Genomic DNA, 21,566 nt, shown 5'->3' with positions numbered 1-21,566 from the left:
CGTGATTGCTTATAGACTACTCTGTAGAACACTCTATTCTTCTGATTGTCTAGATTGTTTTTGAGCATAAAGGAGTCCCCACACAGATCATAAATACAGTTTCTTACATTAGAAAACACAAGATAAAACCAAGGTGGGTACCTGTCTGACCTTACTAGAGGCATGTGCCCAGATTGAGCAATTCACTGCTCCCAGAACTGATGATAAAGACATATTGCCATGTCTCTTTTCCATTACAGTACTTAGGTTTATAAAAGTAAAGTAGAAGAGAAAAAAGTGAATGACATTTCTAAAATAAGAGAACCAAGCTTCTGCTTAGTGGTGCTTCAAAATACAATCTGAGCAACTCAGGGTTAAACACAGAGCAGCACTGTGACTAGAGAAGGAAAGGAAAACAATATTCAAAGCATGAGAACACTACTGTCTTTTTTAACCTTTAGCCAAATGGTATGTAGCATTTATACATGAAAAAATGTGGCTGTAGCTGCTCAGTGTCTCCTGGCATTCCCCATTTTTGCAAGTGCCCTGATCATTTTGCAATAATATATCTACACAAAGACAGACATAGATTGGAACCCTCAGGCACAAATAATCCACATTCTGATTCCAAGCCTTTACAATTTCCATGTGATGTGATGAACTTTAATTTGTAGATATAACAGTGTCTCAGTGTCATTGACAACATGCAGTGTTGCATTTCTTTATGCTCCTCCATAAAGGCTTGTGTCTTCAAAGGTGAAATTCCACTCTTTGTTATAAATTTGTATATAAATTATGAAGGAATGAGGGCATTTCATGCAATGTAATGTAACCAGAGTGGGCAAAAAACCCAAACAAGGCAAATGTAGAAGCCAATACTGGAATAGAAACACCAACGCCCTGTTAGGTGAACTCCCGGCTGGAGCAAAGAAAAATGTTCCTTTGAGCCCCAGGACAAGTGGCTTTGCCCTTTCCTGCTCCTCTCCATCCCTCCCTCCAGCTCCTGTAACCACGGGCCCCTTCGGTGCCACAGCTTCTGCCTTGGCAGTGGCTGAACAGGAAAGAATGGCAGGTGAAATGTTAATTTTAAAGCTATTCTTTATGTTACTAAGCCAGAGAGAATGGTCTTGGCCCTCCCCTTCTCGATGGAACTGCACATGGTTCCCATTGACACAACTGCTGGGTTATGGGAGAATTTGGCATGCACCTTGAAAATAATAATAATAAAACCTCCTGAATTACTATAAAAATACCCACAGTAGCATTTCAAAATTAGATTTATTTTTGAGTGTTACTGTTGCATCCCAGGAATTTGAAAACCATATTTTCTATTAGAAAAACATTTCCCATACCAATTTACATTCAGTGCATGTATTAACTTTGCAAACCACAGTTAAACTTTCCTCTTGGGGACAGTACACTCATTTTTTATATAGAAAATAATGAAAGTTCTAAAAAAACCACAGAGAAATTATTTTCCCAGTCATGTTTGCAATTCTTTACCCTTAGAATTACATAAGTCTCTTTGTTATGACAGTTAATTCCTGTTTTTACTCAGCTTTGCCAAAGCAAGGCAACAAAGAATCTTCATTATATCTTTCTGTCCAAACATTCATAAGTATTTCCACATGAATTGCTCCGTTAATTTTAAAGTTCAGAGGGACTTTCTTACAAATTCTATGCAAGAAAGCAGTACCATGATATGCTTCATGTAATCCACTTACCTATGGTAAAGGCAACCACAGAACCAGAGAGCACTGCAAACACTTTGCCTGTCTAAGACTACAAATTCTACTAGCAAATTCAAGTTGCTATTATTTCCAAAGTTTCAGCACATTCTGTAGTCCATTTTTCATTATTAAGTTTTCAGCTTACAGGAAAGACACATTGAGCTACAGCATGCAAAAAAACCTTGTCAGAAAACAAGACCATGAACTGAAAAATAACAATTACACTGGAAATATGATCAGGGAGAACTACCAGTGGTGTAATGGAGAGTAAAACCAATGGATATGTTACGTTATGTATTGCATCAAGAGAGGCAAATCTCCACCTCTCTGATTTTTATGTCGAAAGTCATCTCCAGTCACATGCAGCCTCCTAAACTCAGGGGCAATGTCTCGAACATATATTTCTGATCTACCTGGTGTAAAGAAACTGAAGACTCCAGGTGTTAAAGCAGCACATTCAATAATCTTATTCATGTGCCATGTTATTTTTCAGATGAAACACCGCTATTTTAAAATATGCTCTGTGCACTTACCATTGTGTGACATTCCAACAGCGAGGCATTTCTGAAATCTGCAGTACTGACATTTATTTCTGCTTTTCTTATGGATACGGCAGTTAAGATCACATCTGTCATAAATTAGCTTTAATCTGATTGTCCTTCGAAAAAAGCCCTGCAGTAAACATAAAAACATGTAAAAGGATGCAAGGAACTGCCAGTGTCACCATCTCCCTTCTCTACACACACAGCGAACTGACCTTTGGGTCAGATGGATTTCCAAAGGAAACAAAGCTCCTGTGACCATCCTGTCTGCTCCTGTGCTGATCTCATCCGGCATTTTCAACTGAGAGAGGGCTAAAATTCTCAGAAAGCTGGCAAAGCTTATGGGAATCAATGGGGTTTAAAGGACACTGGGGATGCGAGTTGGGAGCTGAGCATGAAGAGCACAATGCCAAAGGAAGCAAAGCTCCATTTGCTCCACTGCTCATGGGACAATTTACTATGAAATAAACAGGACATTTTCAAAATTTAAAGTTCACTACCAATGTAGAAAATTTTTTATAAACCACAACAAACCAAAAATTCTGCCAACAGCAGTTTGATCTCTAGCAAATAAAAAAGGTTGTGGGTTATTTCTCTTTTTACAGTCTAAAGGTGCTTTCTCAGATCACTCATAATCAATTAATAAAGTTTATCCAAAGTTATCACCATTTTTATCTCACAGGGAATAATAAAAGCATAATGCCAACTCTTATATAATTCACCGTAATTTAAGTAATCTACCTAATACTTTTTGCTTTATGTGTGTTCCAAATTCAATGTTACAAATTTTATTTAAGCTCTGGACTGGGTCTTTCCTATTAGTTATTTTCCTCAAGATACTGGAAATAGAGAACATGGAAGTTTCACATTAAACTCTAATGTTTTTCTTTGAACTTAATAAATTATCATGATTTCTTTCCCTGACATTTCTTTTCTCACTCTTGAGGATTGCAATTTTTACACCATCCACTTCTCCTTTATGTGCTATGAACACTAAATATCACTGACATAAAAAAAAGTGGAGTTTTAAAGCAGAAAGCCACATTCTTTAATACCATTAGAATTCTCTAAATGTGTGAATTGGGTAATGGCCAGTCTTCGCGAGCGAAGATTTTTGGGAAAGGTCATTAACCCTTCCAGCCTGCGCAGTGGATTTTTAGGTGAGACACAGCGTGCGCTGAACTGAGCCCACCCTTTAGTCCTGAGGTTCATCTGCCGGGGCCGAGCAAAGCTTGGACAGTGGCAGTGAGGTCCCCAGGATGTAGGTTTGTTTAGAGTGACCTTCTCTTAGGTGGATTGCCTACCAAGGCTGACGAGCTCCACCTGCCCAGGGGGCCGGGAATCGAACCCGGGTCGCAGAGGTGAGAGTCAGGCATATTATTGTGAATTGGGTAAAGAAACTCTAATCAATCAGAATAACGGAGCCTGATTTTTAAATTGCTCAGTGCTTTGGAGTCGGGCACAAGTTTGCTTTTGCTGCGTTCTGGGAATTCAGATTCTGCATGTGACCTCCAGGACAGCAGGAATGAAATATAATTGCATAATTGACAAAAGTGAAGGAAATGCACAAAAAAATTGAATAGATAGTAAGGTAGACAAGAAAAAGCAAGTTTCATTTAAAAAACACTTATGAAATCATAAAGTACATGCAGAACAATTTCCTTAAAGACCTGAAACTTTGTTTTCTTAAAAGCACAGATCTGTGATTTTACTGAGTGATTATTCAGACGAAAAATAGTATTGAGTCTTCAGAAAAAGTGCCTTTGTGCCCCCCCTACCTTACAGCCCTCACAGGCGTGAACCCCGTAGTGGAACCCCGAGGCCTTGTCCCCGCACACGCGGCACTCGATGGCCATGACTGAGCTGGAAGACTCCTCGTGAGGTTTGTTGTACAGCTGAACCTTCTCTGCAAAATAGGGTGGGGAAGGAGGCTCCATTTTGATTGCACCTGTGCACAGAGAAGATTTACATGGTAAACTCTAAGTATAATGAAATATGTGGAAGAAGCAGCGAGGAACAATCACCAGCAATCACAGTAAACACATCCAGATTCCCAGGTCTCTCCATGACAAAAAATGAGCAGCAGACAAAGGCTGCAAAGGGATGGAAGCTGCTGTTTCACTGGCAGTATATGGGCTGAAAAAGCTGGAAGGGCAGATTCTGATGTAGAAAGTGTATTCCAGATCCAGTTTTCAGCTCTGTAGTGTGGAATGATTTGAAGACAGGGAAATTAAAAATTTATGTATGGAGAATTCATATTTGAAAGGTTTTCCTCCTCTCAGTATCTAATCTGGTTGTATTCCTTTAAGGTGTTGAGAACTACTGCAGGGAGATGGGATGGAGTGTTGAACCTAGGCTAAAAAATATTTAAGTGTCTAATAGACCTATACATTGAATAATATATAATTGGATTATATATATATATATATATATAGGATAATATAATATTGGATATTTAAAGAAATTTAGCTCTCTCCCGGGGAACACTGTTTAATTTTAGAGATACATTTTCTCTTCTGAAAGTTTCTAATTAAGAGAACAATTTATAATATTGAACAAGCTCAAAAAGTAACTATGATATCTTTAAATCAATCATTACTGGCCACAGGAGAGAGCTGTGACATTTGACACCAGAGCATTCCATCGGGCCTCGTCTCAGGAGTGATGTAACAGACACAGTATTACAACAACGTAAATGTTTTTCTTTTTCCAGACTGGCTACACTATATAAACTAGAAACTTTTCTTTACTATATAAACTGGGAAGAAAAAGAAAAGTGGAAAATTATCTATGTAAAGATCAGAGAGATTTATCCTACCTCAACTCTACTGTACCTTCTAGCTTGTTATTAAAGTGTTATGAATATTTCTAATTAAACAAAAGGAATACAAATTGTTACCTGAAAAAATGTACTCATAGATACATAGCACCTGCTTTGCTGTGCAACCAAAATGAAATACCACAATTTTCCCAGCAAGAATTCCCTGAAAGAGTTCCTGTACTGATTACTGTCAACAAAAGTAATGCCAGATCTAAGTAGAAGTGGATCTCAGGCACAGCAAACTCACATTCCTACGTTGAGCAGAAATGCAGTAACAACTTACTTAAGAATAGGTTCCTTCCTCTCTTTAAAGGAGAGTTCAGTGCAGGTTTTTTACCTTAACTAGAGGAAGAGCAGCATGTTTCATAGTATGTTAATAATCCAGGAACACTGGTAACAGCTATACCAATGCTGTGACTCAGATGTAGCCAATATTTCTACCCCATCAATTTCTTAGGTCATTTGGAATTTAAAAGCTGCACACATTAATAATTAATATGCTGTGTATGCTGGGGCATTCCTTAACAGCCAGGAGATTTATTCTGCATCTTGTGCATAGAGCTTCAAAGGTCAGGTTATGCACAAAGGACAGGAAAAGGACCGTATCAGAAACAAATGCAGGGGTTCATGCTTCTAGTAAAATGTGTTTCATGTAATTTTGGATACTTGATGATACCTTGCCTAATCTCTGGGTGCTGCCCTGGAAGGGTGAAGGTCTGCCATAGGTATTCTGTCTTTTCTATCTGCCCTGCAAGAATATCTTGTGGACATCTCTGCTATCTTCCAGACAATGAAGCAGACTGATCATGAAGAAAATATTTTAAAAAAGTAAAAGCTTACTTTGGCAATCCTGGAGCTTGATATCATACTTATAATCAATGCTTGACTGCTCAGTTCTCGCTAGAGGAATATCTTCATAGTGTGGGGAAGAAATGCTTGAGAAGTCAACAGTGGTGAATGGCTTTATGTCAAAGGAATGGGTGTGATCATCCATTGCAGACAGATCCACAGGACTAATTCCAAAATTAATGGGCCAAAACGGCATTTCTGTGTCAACCATTGTAATCCCTGAAAACAAACAAACAAAGACATTTTAAAAGAAGTTCATTATCTCTGTAATGTGTTCAGGCCCAACTGTCTCACATCCAGAGGGTTGAGATGCAAACTCATGCTCAGGTGTAGGTTTTAGGGGAGTGTTTAGGCCCCATCTACCCTTTGGCCTGTCATCAGATAACACATTAGATGTATAATGACACAGCATGGTTGGCACTGGGCAGTTAATTCAGCTTTGAGGTTCTTAGGAAGGTTCTGACATCTCATGTCATAACAGGAAATGAAATAACTGGCAGCCAGGGCTCAGCCTTAGAACAGAAAGGTTGTCTTTGGTATAAAGAAATTAAAGCAGTATAAGTGGGGAAAAAAATCACTTTTTTTTTTTTTAATAGACAGATAACACTGACTTTAACTGCATCTCTCAATAGCATGCACATGAATAGAATCCCAAGTCTTTCACAATTAATTTTTCAGTTTTGCAAATTCTAATCATCATTCTTCCCAAGTGCCTGAAAATCCTAAGGGTTTTTATATTAAGAAAAAAAAAAGTAGTTGGCGTTAAATAGTGGTGGTTTTCCTCGAAATAACAGAAATACTTGAAATCTTCTCTCATTCAAGTTTGTCAAAGGTTTTATCCCAATCTTAAACCCAGGGCTCAAGGAAATTTAATTCATGACTTTTCAAATTCCATATGTATTTATACAAATCTTGGAAGTAGTAAACAAAAAGTTTCAAGCTGCAAAAATCTTCTGCAAATGGAGTGAATTTAGATTGAGATATAAAATTTTTTTCCAAGGCCTCTCTTCTGACAGATACCTGGACCGAAATCCTTGATTTAGACTTATTTTAAATATGGAAAAGTCTGTAAGTTACAGCAAGTGCAAAAGACTATTTTATAACTCGTGTCTGTGTTTAATTTTCCATGATTTATAAAAAGAACATTCTAATCTAAAAATAGAATAGATGTTACAGAACTAAAATAGCTTGGTCAATTTGGTTGTTTAATTTGGACTTCAGACCCAATCAAGAAAGTAGCCTTTAACCTCCAGATAACAGAAACTTCGATTTGATCTGCTTTGAATCAAAGCTACTCTGTCGCACTGCCAAAACTGCTGTTGCAAAATGACTGCAGTGGAACAGACCTGCTCCATAATTTGGAGCTCATCCTTTGTTTTGACAGAGCTACTGGTGAGCAAAGGAGTGACTGTGCTCCCCCTTGGCTGTGCTGGAGTGCCAGGGGAGCAATGGCCAGCAGTGGCTACAGTTCCCTTAATATTTCCTCAGGAAAGTCACCATCGTTCTTCCACCTTTTGGGACTCCCAGCACAACACTTTAATTCTTCTACCTTGCACATTGACAAGAAAGGTTGCGAAAGATCTTTCTTATTCTTAAATTTCAGATGAGAAATTCTCACTGCAGTGAGGACAAAACAGATGCTCCTGTATTCCCAGCCACTCCCCCTCCCAAAGGCTTCTGCATGGGATGTTATCTCATGTTATCCTGTCTGTTATCCTGTTCTGTATGTTCTCATGTTATCATGGATGGGATATTATCTCATGTCATCCACAATGAAAGCAAGATCTGTCTCCAAGTACAGGATAGAATTTCTACCTACCACAAGTGACAATTATCTGGGGAAAGTACATGACAGGTTGTCAGAGTACCTCGGTATGTATTATCTTATTATATATTATCTTCCACACAGTCAATTTTTCTGTGAGCAGGAAGTACAGGTCCCTGGCCATCAACTCTGGGAGTTGCCTTCTTTAAACAGATTTCCAAACAGAGCAACAAAATAGAATAGATTCCTTAAGAGTCCATTTTTGTAATTACTAGACAAATCCTTAATAAATATAAAAAGAAATATATAATCTAACATTTAAAGGGCTTATATTCCTTTAAGCAAGTGACATCAAGGGTTATGTCCACTTTCTATCTGCTGCCTCAGGGGTGAAGAAGAAGGATGGCTCCAGGTAGGTCCCCATTACAGCCTGAGCACTTTGTCTCTTCAAGTTCAAAGGTCCTTTGCCAAGCACTGTGAGCTGAACAACAAGTCAAGCCAGGCTGTGTTTCACCTCACACTCGGGAATGACTGGGATGTTCTGGAGAAGGTGATGATGTTCAATGGGATTAATTCAATGAAAGTCCCGAATCATTCTAATACAGAATTTCCCTATGAGCAGATACACTACAGTTCAGAAAGACTCAGCTAAGCAGGGAAGTCCAGAGGTCTGGCTTGCTGGGCACAGGCCCCAAAAGCGAAGAGGCCACAGGAATTCCTTAGCAGGAATCCTTTGGCTTCATAGTCAGCACAGCTAAATTATTTCAGCAAAGTCTACCAATAACACCAGAGTGATTTCATAGTAAAAGTATTTCTAGCCTGGAATCTGTGATGTTTCAGATTTGTATGAAGTTTTAGAAGCAGCAAACTAAAGATAAAGAATTAAAAAGTAAAAAAAAACCAAACCTGTCATTAACAATCCCTGAATAGGAGGGATTGTGTTTCATGTATGCTGGTTTTTCTCTATTAATTGTTGTTTTCTGTGTGTCCGTCCACGTCAAACATGCATTGTACATACTGAGAGCAGAGGAAATACAAATGCTGAAATTGCCCTGAAGAGAAACCCTGGCAATTGTGGCTGCACTTCTCAGTTTCACCAGGTCACAAAGTAATTCTGCTTTGTGCTCCTCCTACTTCTGCTCTAAGGTAATAAAATCTGGAGTCAACAGCCATTTACAAGTTTTTAGTCAAAAGCCTATAAACTCCATCCCTTCCAGAGGTTAATATCCCATGACTGGTAATATCAGTTCTTCTGAGCTTCAGGCAACTAAAAAGGCCTTGCTAAATCATTCTACTACAAAAACCATCTACTTTTAGTTTTTAAAAATCCTTATGTTGCCTGTATTATAATTTCATCTGAGATGTCCACAAAGGTACCTAGAGATGACACTAGACATACACCCAAGTGTATCTGAAGTCTTCTGTTAAAGTAAAATCAAATAAAGCAAATTAAACAAATAAAATCTAATAAAGCAAATTCTGTGCTTTTCCAGCTGTCAGGATTCTATTTCTAGGACTTACTATGATGTCTGTTCAAGGAGGGGGTAAATGAATATTTTCTTACCATATTTCATGACAACAAATGGACTAAATTTGACTTCCTCATCATGCACATATTTGCTTGGATAAAAAAACCAAAAAGAAATAAAACAACCCTGGTGCACAGAAATACCAATTAATAGCAATCTTTTAAAGGTGTCAGTAAATTCAAGGTTGCTAAAGGCATCTCGAAGATGTCAGTGCAGTCGTTTCTGTTCCATAAGAATATAAAAGTACAAACTAATCACAAGAGAGATGTTTTGTGCTTCTTTCTCTATTTCTGGATAACAAGTTGCACATTATAGCATTTCTTTAAACAACAAAACAGCTCGGCATCAATAATCCCAAATTAATATTGTTCATAAATATTTCTGAATTATGAGAATTTTCAGGTTTGCTCAGGTTTTGGATACAAAACACCAATCATTTCATTACAGTTTTTATGTTCAAATCTTCACCTACAACTTAATCAAATTATGGATACCTTGCTCAGTTTAATAAAATTTGCTATTACAGTAGAAACAATGAATTTCACTTTCCAGACAGATTCATATTAGCAATACTAGAATAAAGAAAACCTTTTGTGTGCTATTCTTTCATTATTGAAAACCAGAAAGTGAAAAGTGTTCCTATGTTTAATAGTTAGTTTACAAATATCCCTATTTTGCATATAGCTTTACTTGATTTTTGCTGTGTATTTTGTCTTTCCACCCAGCCCCCCCTGCCAAAACACCAACATTTCTCTCTGGGAGAAAACCAACAACTAATTGTCTTCTCATGGTTTTAAAAAAACCCCCAAACCAACACCAAAAAACACAGTAAGTTCAATCAACAGATTACAGAATTCTTTCATAAAACTCGCATATGCTCCTGTGACATCCAGGTAAGAGACCAATAAGCTTCTATCTGGTTTAAACGATTTTCATGTGCAAAGCTCATTCTCAGCCAGCAAAGGGCTGTGCAGAACAGCAGCAGGGACGTTACTCACAGGAAGTCAGATGGAGGAGCTTTACCATTTAATCCTCAAAAAAGACCAGAAGCGAAAGAGATAAAGCTGCTGAGATAACACTGAGATAGGAAACCAGTTGTCAGAACTCCCTTCACCTGCATGTAAACTCCTGCAGCCACTGCTGAGTGTTGTGTGCAAGGAAGGGAAAGAAGGCACATGGACTCCTCTGATGCAGGTCTATTCTGACTGGGATCCACAGTGACAGCTCACAATTGATTATTCTGGTGCTGATTAGAGAAATATCATATCATTAAGTCACTTCATTCCCTAGCAATCTGAACTTGAATTGCTTTCCAGCTTCTAAGACAATTATTTGCTGCATTTTTCATATTAGGAAAACATAAAATATAACATAAGAGATTACCATGGCATGAAAAACATCTTGGATCACGAGCTCCTCTTTACCATAAACACTACCTGTGCTCAGTTAACCTGAAAGGCCTGTTACACTACATTCTAGACACGCTCTTTCCAGACAAAACTACCAAAATATGACCCTAGAGGTATTTAATGAAGCAATCGGAACACCCTAACGTCATAGGAGTTACAGAAAATCAGAAGAAAAAATTGAATAGATAAAGCCTCTCAGTTGGAAACATTATTAAATTCAAGGCAATGATATTATTATATGACACGGTTAGGTATAAATACGGACAAATATATATGTGATGTAAATACCGATTTTTTTTTCCTTAACTAAAAGATATTTAATGGAATAGTCTGAATTTATTCTCATGTATAAATGTGTCAGTTTGTCAAGTAAACTCGAGCAAGTACTGCAGAACTTAATGGTATTTTTACTGATTAATTAAGGCCAGCTCAGACTTCTCTGATGCCCTACATAAGTTGGTTAAGATCATACAATCAGTCCTGGCTTTTAACAAAAATTTAGAGATAGTGAAGGAGCAGCTGTATATTCAATTCATCTATTAGGAGGAGCAATAAAATGCTTTATGTGTGCCTTGCAAAAACACATCTACCCTAAGTGATGGCACCACACCCACTGACTTAAAGACCTCCCTTGATATTCTAGATGAGAACGCTGCAGAAGGACTATGAGAATGGACAGTCTTGTGATAACACAATTGCATTCCTCTTCCAAAAACTCAGTTCTTTCCTTGCCTCTGACACAGAAATTCTGTGTGGCAACTGTCAAGTAGCTGAAGCCAACATTTTTGTCACTGCTGTTTTCAGGTCCTAAATGTGAGGCAGAGGGTCTGGTGATCCACTGCATTCACAGAGTGATTCACTGACGCCTCTGGGAGGTGGAGCTGGTCAGCAATTCCAGTAACACTTGGGAAAATGGTATCACCTGGTCCTACTCGTTGAACTTGGGACTATTTAGAGAAAATTGCACCGTCTCACTGCATTTACTTTTCCCTGGTGAAAATTAAAAGGGAACTATTCAGACTTTTCTCTCAGTTCTCTACGTGTCCAAAGAAATAATAATATCTTTCCCTCCATCCCTTCCCATTCTCTGTGTTATCATTAAAACATCACTCTTCAGCAGGGGTTGTGTTCATCTAAATATTTTTAATATTCCTGATTATGCCCGAGTACAAGGAACTTTTCAGTCTTTAGGAGATACTTTCTTCAATAATGAAATATATCTTTTTCATTCACAGTATTTGTCATTATAATGGACTTTGTCTAATCGATAACATTTGCGTGAAAAAAAGGTAATTTTGTTTTGGATAAATCGAAGTGTGTGAATCTTTTTTTGTATTTCAAACAATAACTCAAAGCTCTTGCCCACAGTCGTTTAATACATTCCTGGCCTGCAGGTTCCTAAATATTGCCCCACTCCCCGTGGCAGGACCTGCACCTTTCTGTGTTCTGTTGCTGCAGAGTCAGCAGAGGGAGCACAGCATAACTAAGAAAACCCCTCTTTCCAAGAACTCCGCTGACACAATCAGTGATGCTCCTAAATAAACAAACAAGCAAAAAAAGTACATAAAAAGAGCCCTGTTGGCTGATACCCACAATTCTGTGTTTGACAAAATCAGAATGCTTCCAACCGCAGCAGCAAAAACAAAGGGCAAAAGACCTATAAAGACTTGCTCCAAAAATCCATTACAGAATTTTTATTGTTATAAAAGAAGCAGAGACATAAAGAATTTTTTTTCTTTCTATCCATGCATATATTTAAAACATTTTTACAATTCAGGGTAGAAATTGTTTCAATTATGTGACGATGAACAAACACACTGAACAGCAGTATATTTGTAGGACTTAAAATAGTTATGCAAATCAGTCATTTTCCAAGCAAATTACACAGTAGAAATCACTATGAAAGTGGGGAAAGGGTCCGGGATTACTTAGACAACTGATAGAGTAAGTATTGACAGTTGTTTGTATTGTAAATTCAAATGGGTTTAAACCCTCAGTGTTGCCTTTCAGCGCTCCCAGCCCAGGACTGTGTGTCGTGGCAGGAAGAAGAGCACTTCTCATTCACTCTCCTGTGGGTACCACTGTCTCACTAGATCTTCTGCTTTGCTTTTCAAGCATGAATTTATCAAAAATATTTACAGGAATTAAAACTGATCTCACCGCAGAACAAAAGAACCAAACTTCTCTGGATTTGTTTCAATCAGAGAACTCTAAACTAAAGATCTCTGCCTATAATTTACCTGTAAAAACAAAGAAAATACTCAGTGTCTCTAGCAAATGTTGAGGCTCAAAATCAGCTCCATAAGTGGCTTAGTAAGTTCACAGATGACTGATAAGGTCACCTTTTAGCAGAGATGGTGTTAAAAGCACTGCTGACTCCGAGCACATCAAGATAATAGATGACATTTTCTCCACTGTTCCTCAGGTCCAACCCTCAAGCCACCAAAAAGTGGCCCAAAAAAATCAACATTTCCGCTAGGAAAGACACCTGAAAATACCAAAAAATGCCACATAGAGAATATACTTTTGACAGAAAGGGAATAAACGTTCCATATAAAACCAGTTCAGTGGTTCTAGCCCAGGAGGGTTGGTCAGCTCTGTAAGCAGAGGAGGAGCAGGGCTGTGCCAGGGTGCAGCCGAGGGCACACCTCAGGGGTTAATCACTGAGTAGGAGGGGGATGAGTTTGAGAAAGTCTCCTTTTCCATCCACTGTACCAACCTGCAGAACCAGCACAGGGCCCAAATTCTGAGAGTAGAAAGAGAAACAACAAGTGCAATGTTCAAGGGGTCACAACAAACCAGGTACTCCCAGAAACAGCTTGAAACCCCCCCAGAGGATGCACATTTCTGTTCATCTCCACAGTCCCAGAGGAGCATTGAAGGCTGCATGGCTGAGAATCCAGGCAGTGCACTGTGCAAGGACTGCAGAGACCAGTGACACCCACAGCCTTCAGGAAGACAAATGAAAAATAAGGGAGGACTCAACCCATTCATCCTGTCAGCAAGGCTGCACAGTAAAACATCAGGAGAAACTATATAAATCCAAACACTTGAAAAGGCAAAAAACCCCCAACTCATAAATCAGTGGGAAAGGTATTTTATCCCTATAACTGAATTATAACTACAGGCTGTGTTCATTAAAAACACAGGCCATAAAATTTACTACAATGTTTAAGAGGTAGTTGTTAATAGAAACAGGGGGGGAAAAGCCCATTCAGGGAATAATAGAGCTGTTTACTTTTAAACATATTTTCTATATTATGCCTAAGTAATTCACACAAAATGGTAAGTGGCCTGGGTTCTTATTTGAAATAGCAGCATTTTATACCCTTACAGCAACCTAAACCATTGCAAATATAAATGCAAATGAGAGACAAGCTCAAAAATGCCATGGGCTACTCAAATATACTACAAATTCTACCATCCCATTTCAAGTAGCTAATGTAGGGTTTGTTGCATTCTAATACTGGATAGATATTGATGAAACTTCAAGTTATTTCAGGACATAAAAGAACTGATTGCAAGGCTGTGCTCAGATAGCTTAAACAGGAATTGAGACTACTGGATAATGGAAATTTTCTGTATAAGAAACTCTGATTTATATAACTGGAAAGTTCATAGAAAGATGGCTCGGATTTAAGAGGAACAGCCCTTCAAAATCATGGAAAGCATAACTACAAGATCCTGGAACTGACAGTGTGTTGGACTTCCTGTGGTAAAAGCCTGACTACTAGGGAATTAAAAGTGTTCTACTACTGGCACAGGACTGGCAGCACATGGAGCTGAGGAGATCAGTTCTGCTCTGCTAAATCAGATTGAAAGTTTGTGGGAAAGGATCCTCAAATTGTTCTTAGAAATACTTGAGCAGAAAAGCTGCACTTTCCTAGTTACAGGTAGCTGCAATCAGGCTTTGTGAGGCACCGTGGACTAAAACTGAAATTAATCCTGATGAAAGACCTTCCAATGCTTTTTGCTTAAAAATGTCTTAAAAATACCTCCCACTCTTCGAAATAGAAATGATTGTCATTCCACTTCTTTGAACAAAAAAAAAAATCACCTTGAGAAGCATAAAAATCTGAAAAATAAGGTATCATCTGACTGGTAACTTAAAATCAGAATAAATCTCTCCAGAATTCTAGTGGGCAAAGACTATACATCGGCATTTACAACATGCCTACTTGCCTTAGTAGAACTTAAACCTGGCTCATGTTGGGCTTGAGGGATTTGAGGAAAGCAGAACCAAAGAGCACATTTCCAACTGGCGCTGGCAGTATTGTAAAACAAGCTCATTATATAAAATGTAGGCGTTGCTCTCTATGAATCATTGTGATTTAAAATAGGATCCTGATAGATAGGCAATGAATCATGGGGCATTTTGTAATCAGCAGAAGCTGGGTTCTTGGGAGAGCCCTTTGCCCCCTCTGGCAGAGCAGGACAGTTGAGGGGAAGGCTGCTCTTGGCGTGGAGGTGCCTCCGAACACTGAAGGAAGTAATCGATTTTAAAATAGATCAAAAATGCTGTGTGGGACACAAGATAGCAAAGCTTTATCAACTACAACAACACAACACAGTTCAATTGACAAGAGCGCTACCGTTGTCAGGACTGCGCTTGACCCACACCTTTAATAACTGGTATTACTATAGTGGGCAGACTTTGTATTGCTGGGGTCTAGCAAAAGTTGTACCCACTACAGGAAATTCATATCATTCAGAAGTGTTCAATTTGCCATTAAAAGTATTGTAAGAGCAAATTACCCATTCAGAAGTTTCATATGCAGACCTATGCATAACTTGTGACTGTGCTTTCAGAGGTCAAACTCGCTCTGAAGTCAACAGAAAGTTTTACAGCTTCAATAGAAATTCAGTGGTTAGGCCACAGTTAAGCAAAACACTCATTTATATGCTTTATTTTGAATAGTGCATTAGTGTTAATGGTATTTAAACACTTGCTTGAAGCGAAGCATTTTTAAAAACTCAGTTCCTGGCTAAGGAAGATACGTAAGTGTGATTAAATTGCACATTGTACACATACATACACACAAATAAATCAATGTATGTTGCAATAGAGATCCATAAGAAATTAGATTCTCATAAAATGCCATCTGCCCTGTGTAAAATCCCTGTTTCTCACTAAGCACTGTGCCCAGAGTTGCCACAGTAGAGCCCCAGCTGGGATGGAGCAGCAGTGGCACTGTGCAGCCAGGCCCTGCTGCGTGCTCCAGCAGGGACCAGCACTGGCTGAAGTTGTTCAGGATTCAGGGGCAGCAGAAAGGTTGTTCAATAAGTTTATGCTGTGCTCACCCATGATGCATTATACCAACAGTTGTTCTGTGGCTTCATAAACCCTTGTGAGATTATCAAACTTTCAGCAGTAATGTGGCAAAACATACACAAGAGATGTGTAAGCACTGCAACTATTTACCATACAATCTTATGCTCCACTGCTTATCTGGTTTCATTAGGTCATTATCACCATGTCTCTTAAAGTATTTTAATATACTAATAATAGACTCCATTCTTTGAAAATGGTGCTTAGCCAATAATTATCAAGTAAGGTGCCAATTTAACAAGAAACTTTAGAACAGTTGTACTCCCTTATGAAATTCAGATCTGAACACCAAGTTCATAATTCTTTTTGAAATGTTAATAACTTTAATAGCAAATGTATGTTATGTGCACAATATCCAGTTAATATTTTTCATCTAAAACATTGTAGGTGCAATAAATCTTACGCTAACACTGAAGAATTTTTATAACATTAATACTTAAATAACCACATTAAGGTTTCTCAATACACTTTGCAGTAGTAGAGAATTTACGGATGCAGAATACTCTTGGTAAAAAGCCTGGGATTTTTTCCTCTCCTCAGACTCTGTCATGTCAGTGCTTTTTAATGTTCACAAGACAGTAAACTTCAGCATAGTTTCCAAGAGATGAGCTAATAAGACACACAACTGTAATAGGGTAAAATATATTCTTTAATATCCTAAAGGCAGTTCCCTGCCATGGCAAAATACTGAATACTCCCACAGGAAGAGGAGGAGGAGGAAAAAATGCCACATGAGTTTAAACTCATTCCTTGAATTAAATCCCACTTTTAAAGTTTTTCCTGGCAGTCAAACACATTGAAAAAAATTATCCATAAAAATGCTTCTCTCGTATCAGGATGAGTCGTTTTCAATCCCAAAGCTGTCATCTTCAAAATACTAAAAATGTAAAATGCGTTTGGATGTGGTAAGACTATATGCAGGGCTCACATGATTTGAGTGAGTGCTATTTTTTGGCAAAATATTTTAATCTCTTGGACAATCACCAAGTTGTAAAAGTTAAAAAGCACCATGTTGCAAAACTCATTCATTAACATAAACATGCTTAGCACAATTTCTGCATTAAATACAGAGAATATCTCAGTTTAACAATAAATACATTTCCCTATATAGAACTAGATGTCATTTCTGATACATGCCAAGTACAAGACAATACTCTATCTGTGTGTACAGTCACTAAACTTGGTGATGTCAAGACAATTTGAACACATCAAAGCTCAAAAAAGCAGATAAATAGCACCAAAGAGGGTTTATCATTGAGCATTTTCCCCTTTTTAATGCCCCCTGAATTAATCAGAACAAAAATATGTTTGGATTTTGTGGGGAATGCAGTTTTTTAAAAATTAAAATTTAATAAATTATTTGAATTTTTATTTATTGAAGGGTTTTTTTCATTAGCTGCTAAAATTCTTCTACCAGACCTTTCTAAGCTCGGAGAGTACCCCAGTGCTGCCCAATGCAGAGCTGAAAGACACTGCTCTTTACTCCACTGCAATTGCTGCCATTGCTCTGGCAAGATAAACACCAGGCAAGAGAAAAAGGAGTATCCCAATTTGATTCCATGTAACAGCAGCTTTCTGCCTGCCTACAGTAAGAGTACTCAGCTAAATCATTTAATAATAAAGACACATGAACTTTTGTACACCTCTCATCTGTTGCACAAATGTATCTTTCATCTTTTAAACGAGCAAAAAAAAATTAACCTTCTCAACTGTATGAGCTGCAAAGCACACAACCTGCTCAGCCACTTTGCAGCACCAGAGCAATCTCTTGTCATCTGACTGCTGCACTTTTGACCCTCCAAAAAATTCCCAGCTAAACCATGTTGACATGTTTTCACATGTGATTCGATAATTGTTGTTCTCAATAGTGCTGGATACTTATCACATGTTTAGATCAGTGTTCTTTGCATCTCATGTACTCCCATCTCTCGAAATATTAATTTTTCCACGTAGCTTTAAAACTCTCCCGTGGAGGTGACTTCAGGCTGCCTCCACAGGGAGTGTGGATTCAGGGCACAAGCAGGGTGAGCTTGCTTTTGTGACTGCAATTGCAACCCTGTGAGAAGTATTTAACGAACACCAGCAAATTTATGTTGAATTGTGCTCTAAATTTAAGTACCTTGAACAGTTTCACTTCTGAATCTTCTACTGGGCTACAAGCATCAGGAGAATCTTCCCTGTTCTTGTTTTTTGGGGGTCAGTATAAAACACAATCCAAAGTAACATTGTGCTCAGTGTTTCATTCCAGAAGGAAAACGAGTGGAAACTCTCTGATTAAAATCTCTGCAAGAGCTAGATATAAGATATTAATTTTAAAGCCTGTGTATGACTAAATAATAGCAACCTGAGAAAAAGAATACTAAAACATCAACTATAAAAACTCAGCATTAAGTCAGTACCAACACACCTCCTTTCGTGTTATTGTATTTCTTACTTTCAACCAAAAATACAGGAATTTCGTCAGGATTTTTCTGGTTCACACACTTCAGAAAAACTTCTTGCAGGCTGGTGCTTAAAACTATAGGAAGTAGTGAACAAAGGGAAAAAAAACCCCAAAACAGCCTCAGATGCAGCACCCAGGATCTGAGTTACTGTGCAATAAGTGATACTAGACAGCCCTAGAACAGAACTGTATTGTCTTGTGTTCTAAACTAAATGGAATGGGTTAAAATAGCAAGTTTTATGGGCTAACAGCTTCCCTAACCAGCTCTAACTAGGCCTGCATGTCAGTTAATACATCAGACAAATCAAACTATTTTGAATTATGTCATTCCTACCATCTCATACTAATAAGCAAAACTCCTTCTACCACTGAGAAAGAAAATCCCCCAATACATGCACCCAATAAAGGATTATCAGCACAACATTATCTGATAATTAAGAAGGGCACATGCTCAGCTGTTACACAAGGTTATTGAACCCACCCCTAACAGTTTTCTGAGAAGAGGCCCCCCCTATTTTACTGAGAATCTGACAAAAGTCTTTGGGAGCAGCACAGAATTTGATGGAGATAGTTAATTCTTTTCCAAATGTAATTTTCAAGGGAAAAAAAAACCCAAATAAAAGATGCCATTCTCTTAAAAACACAGAAGTAACTTACTAAAAACACAATGGGAAAGTGCTGTCTGAACCTGAATGAAAAGATGAATATGCTCCCTACAGCCTCTTTATGAGCAAAAATACACAAAATATTTGTGGGGAAAAAAACACGATTTCATCTTCTATTTAATTTTGAAATCATTAATGCCTTTCAAAAATAACTTAAATATAACCTGCACAATGATACAGCAATGTAAATTTCTCCAAAGTCCTGACCTTGTTACTGGGATACAAATCTACTGTGTTTTCTAATAAACGATATGGCAAGGTTTGGATTTTACGATGTGCCTGAAAATTAAAAGGTTGAAATTTGTTTGATCTTACTTTCTAATGGGTTATTCTTCCTCTGTGTTATTAATATCCTATGAATACATCTGCTTTGACTTGGCCCTACTTTTGTCAACCTTTCTCTTTTGAAGTACAAGTTTTTCCAATTCATCAGTTGAAATTGTCTTGCTTTCCCCATGAAGAAATAAACATTTTGAGCTGCCAAGGTGTGGAAAATTATTTCCCACAGGTCCCACAGCAGTCCTGTAAATGTCATTCCTCTCAAAAGCAGGGGATGTTTGTATTTAAGCAAAATTACCTGTCTGGCAATACACAGCACCCCTTTAGCATCCCATGGCTTTTGCTACTGTTCTTTGCCTCTGCAATAAATTAAACATTTCCAAAGTTGTGTTTGATGTTATTCTGCAGTTTGTAGTGTTGGTGACCTTTGGCCCAGAGTGCCCACGCACAGAATGTGTCACCCTTGTCGGACACGTGGGCAGCCCAAGGCAGCAGGGGTTTGATCTCCCAGTGATGTGTAACTGTCCAGAGCATTCTGGTAAAGGAAGATGGGAACTGGCATTGCTATTTTTGACAAGAAATGTTTGAGAGTTAAAATGACATCATTTTAGGACACAAGCAGAAAGTGGAGCATCCACAGCTAAGAAAAATTTACTGTTAGGAAAAAGTTATTTATGTATAATTTCATAATTCTGCTATTTTTAACAGCTAGTCCTCAGCAGCCATTTTTGTAAATGTGTTTCCAGCTGTAAAGAATCTACCAATGCTTTACTAAATCAGTAAAGACTCTGATTGCACTTTGTATTTAGCACACAAGTACTGTGGAGAGTATGAAGTGTCTATCAGATCTAAGCTAGAAAATCTTGGTGTGCCCCAGTCACCTCTGCTCCACTGGATTTGGGATTTGAGATCCCAGTTCATGTAAACTTGCCTGCTTTCTTTAAAAATCTGAACTGCCATTCCATTTCTGTCTTTGACAGAATTTTCTGCTTCCAAGTGAGGAGAAAAGTGTATAATCAAGTTCTAACACTGTTTCAGTCAGATTAATAATTATAGGGTTATGCAACATTAATAATAGTGGGACAAGCAAAGCAGCTATGTTAAATTTTAACAGCCTTAAAAAGAAGGGAAGAAAGAGATTGAGAAAATTTCAGTTCCCTTCTCTGTCACGTGTTCTTGTCATCGTCTTGGTTTTTTTTATATTTAAAATACTGTAAGAACTTCTTCTGCAAGTAGTCTAAGAGGACAGCTAACAGCAAACCTTTCAGTTTCCTGTTGTAATAAATAGAGGAATACGCCACAATTCAAGACAAAAATGTACAGTTAAATACTTATATTTATAATACATTATTTATAATATATACTATAATAGATAATATATAATATATATATTATATAATATAATTATGTAACTTCTTGTATTTTTTCTAGAACATTAATGGAATAAGATATTATACTGAAAACCATATTAATTAACTTTCTGAAAAGTGTTATTTTGAATAATTATATGTAACTATGTTTCTTTGATCTAAATACATGTGTCATCTTCACATACAAACCACAAATCATACACTGCAATACTCTGGGATACTTGATAACTTGATTGGTTTCTTTTTAAATCAGCTATTTATCTTCCATTGGAAGATAAATACCAACAGTTAACCTTGCAATAAATTATTGTTGTCATACCTCGTTGTTCTTTTAAGGAGATTCCTTTTCTAGGCAAGCAAGTTTAGTGTGAGGAACTAAAAGTCATTGCTGTGACTTCTTGTAACCCCTCAAGCAGGCGTGTGAACAACTGAGCATGTCGCTCTGGTATGTACTGAGGATAAGCTATTGGCACTTTTTACTGTTCTAATTTTTTTTAACTTCTAAACACATATCAACAGTTGCAAATTTCTATATGCTGATTTTGAAGCAAGATCACAACATGGTCAACCTCTTCAAAGATTCAGTTGTATTTTAAAAGATATTAAAATACTACTGAGATTATGATAAAAAAAATTCTAAAGGGACATCTGAATTACATCCAGTGTAATGTAGTGCTGAATGTCAGGATAAGACACTATTATGAGAAAACTCCCACTGAAACCTTTTGAATCATCTCTAATCCAAAAGATCAGGAGGGGTCTTCAGCAGCCAATGGTTTCCCACAGCCTGTGGTTCCTGTGCTTTGCAGAACAAAGGTGTGAACGTCTGTTTTAAAGCTTATCACTACACTCGGGA

The 21,566-nt window shown here is 37.7% G+C and overlaps 1 protein-coding gene across 2 annotated transcripts in view; it reads right to left on the bottom strand.

Moving 5' to 3' along the window:
- Positions 1-21,566, bottom strand: part of PPARG (peroxisome proliferator activated receptor gamma) — a 56,728-nt gene that overhangs the window by 18,126 nt on the left and 17,036 nt on the right. For both annotated transcript variants that reach the window (XM_027748524.2, XM_027748525.2), the window contains exons 2-4: positions 5,913-6,140; positions 4,030-4,199; positions 2,243-2,381 (exon numbers count right to left, since the gene is read on the bottom strand). In XM_027748524.2, coding sequence (XP_027604325.1) covers positions 2,243-2,381; positions 4,030-4,199; positions 5,913-6,132 — 529 coding nt within the window. In that variant the 5' untranslated portion in view covers positions 6,133-6,140. The remainder of the gene's footprint in view (positions 1-2,242; positions 2,382-4,029; positions 4,200-5,912; positions 6,141-21,566) is intronic.

The sequence above is a fragment of the Pipra filicauda genome, unplaced genomic scaffold (assembly GCF_003945595.2).
Source record: "Pipra filicauda isolate LSUMZ 115617 unplaced genomic scaffold, ASM394559v2 scaffold309_size868695_pilon, whole genome shotgun sequence".
Taxonomy (NCBI): Eukaryota; Metazoa; Chordata; class Aves; order Passeriformes; family Pipridae; genus Pipra; species Pipra filicauda.
Note: the sequence above shows the minus strand (reverse complement) of the source record. Positions and strands in the feature narration are given on the sequence as shown.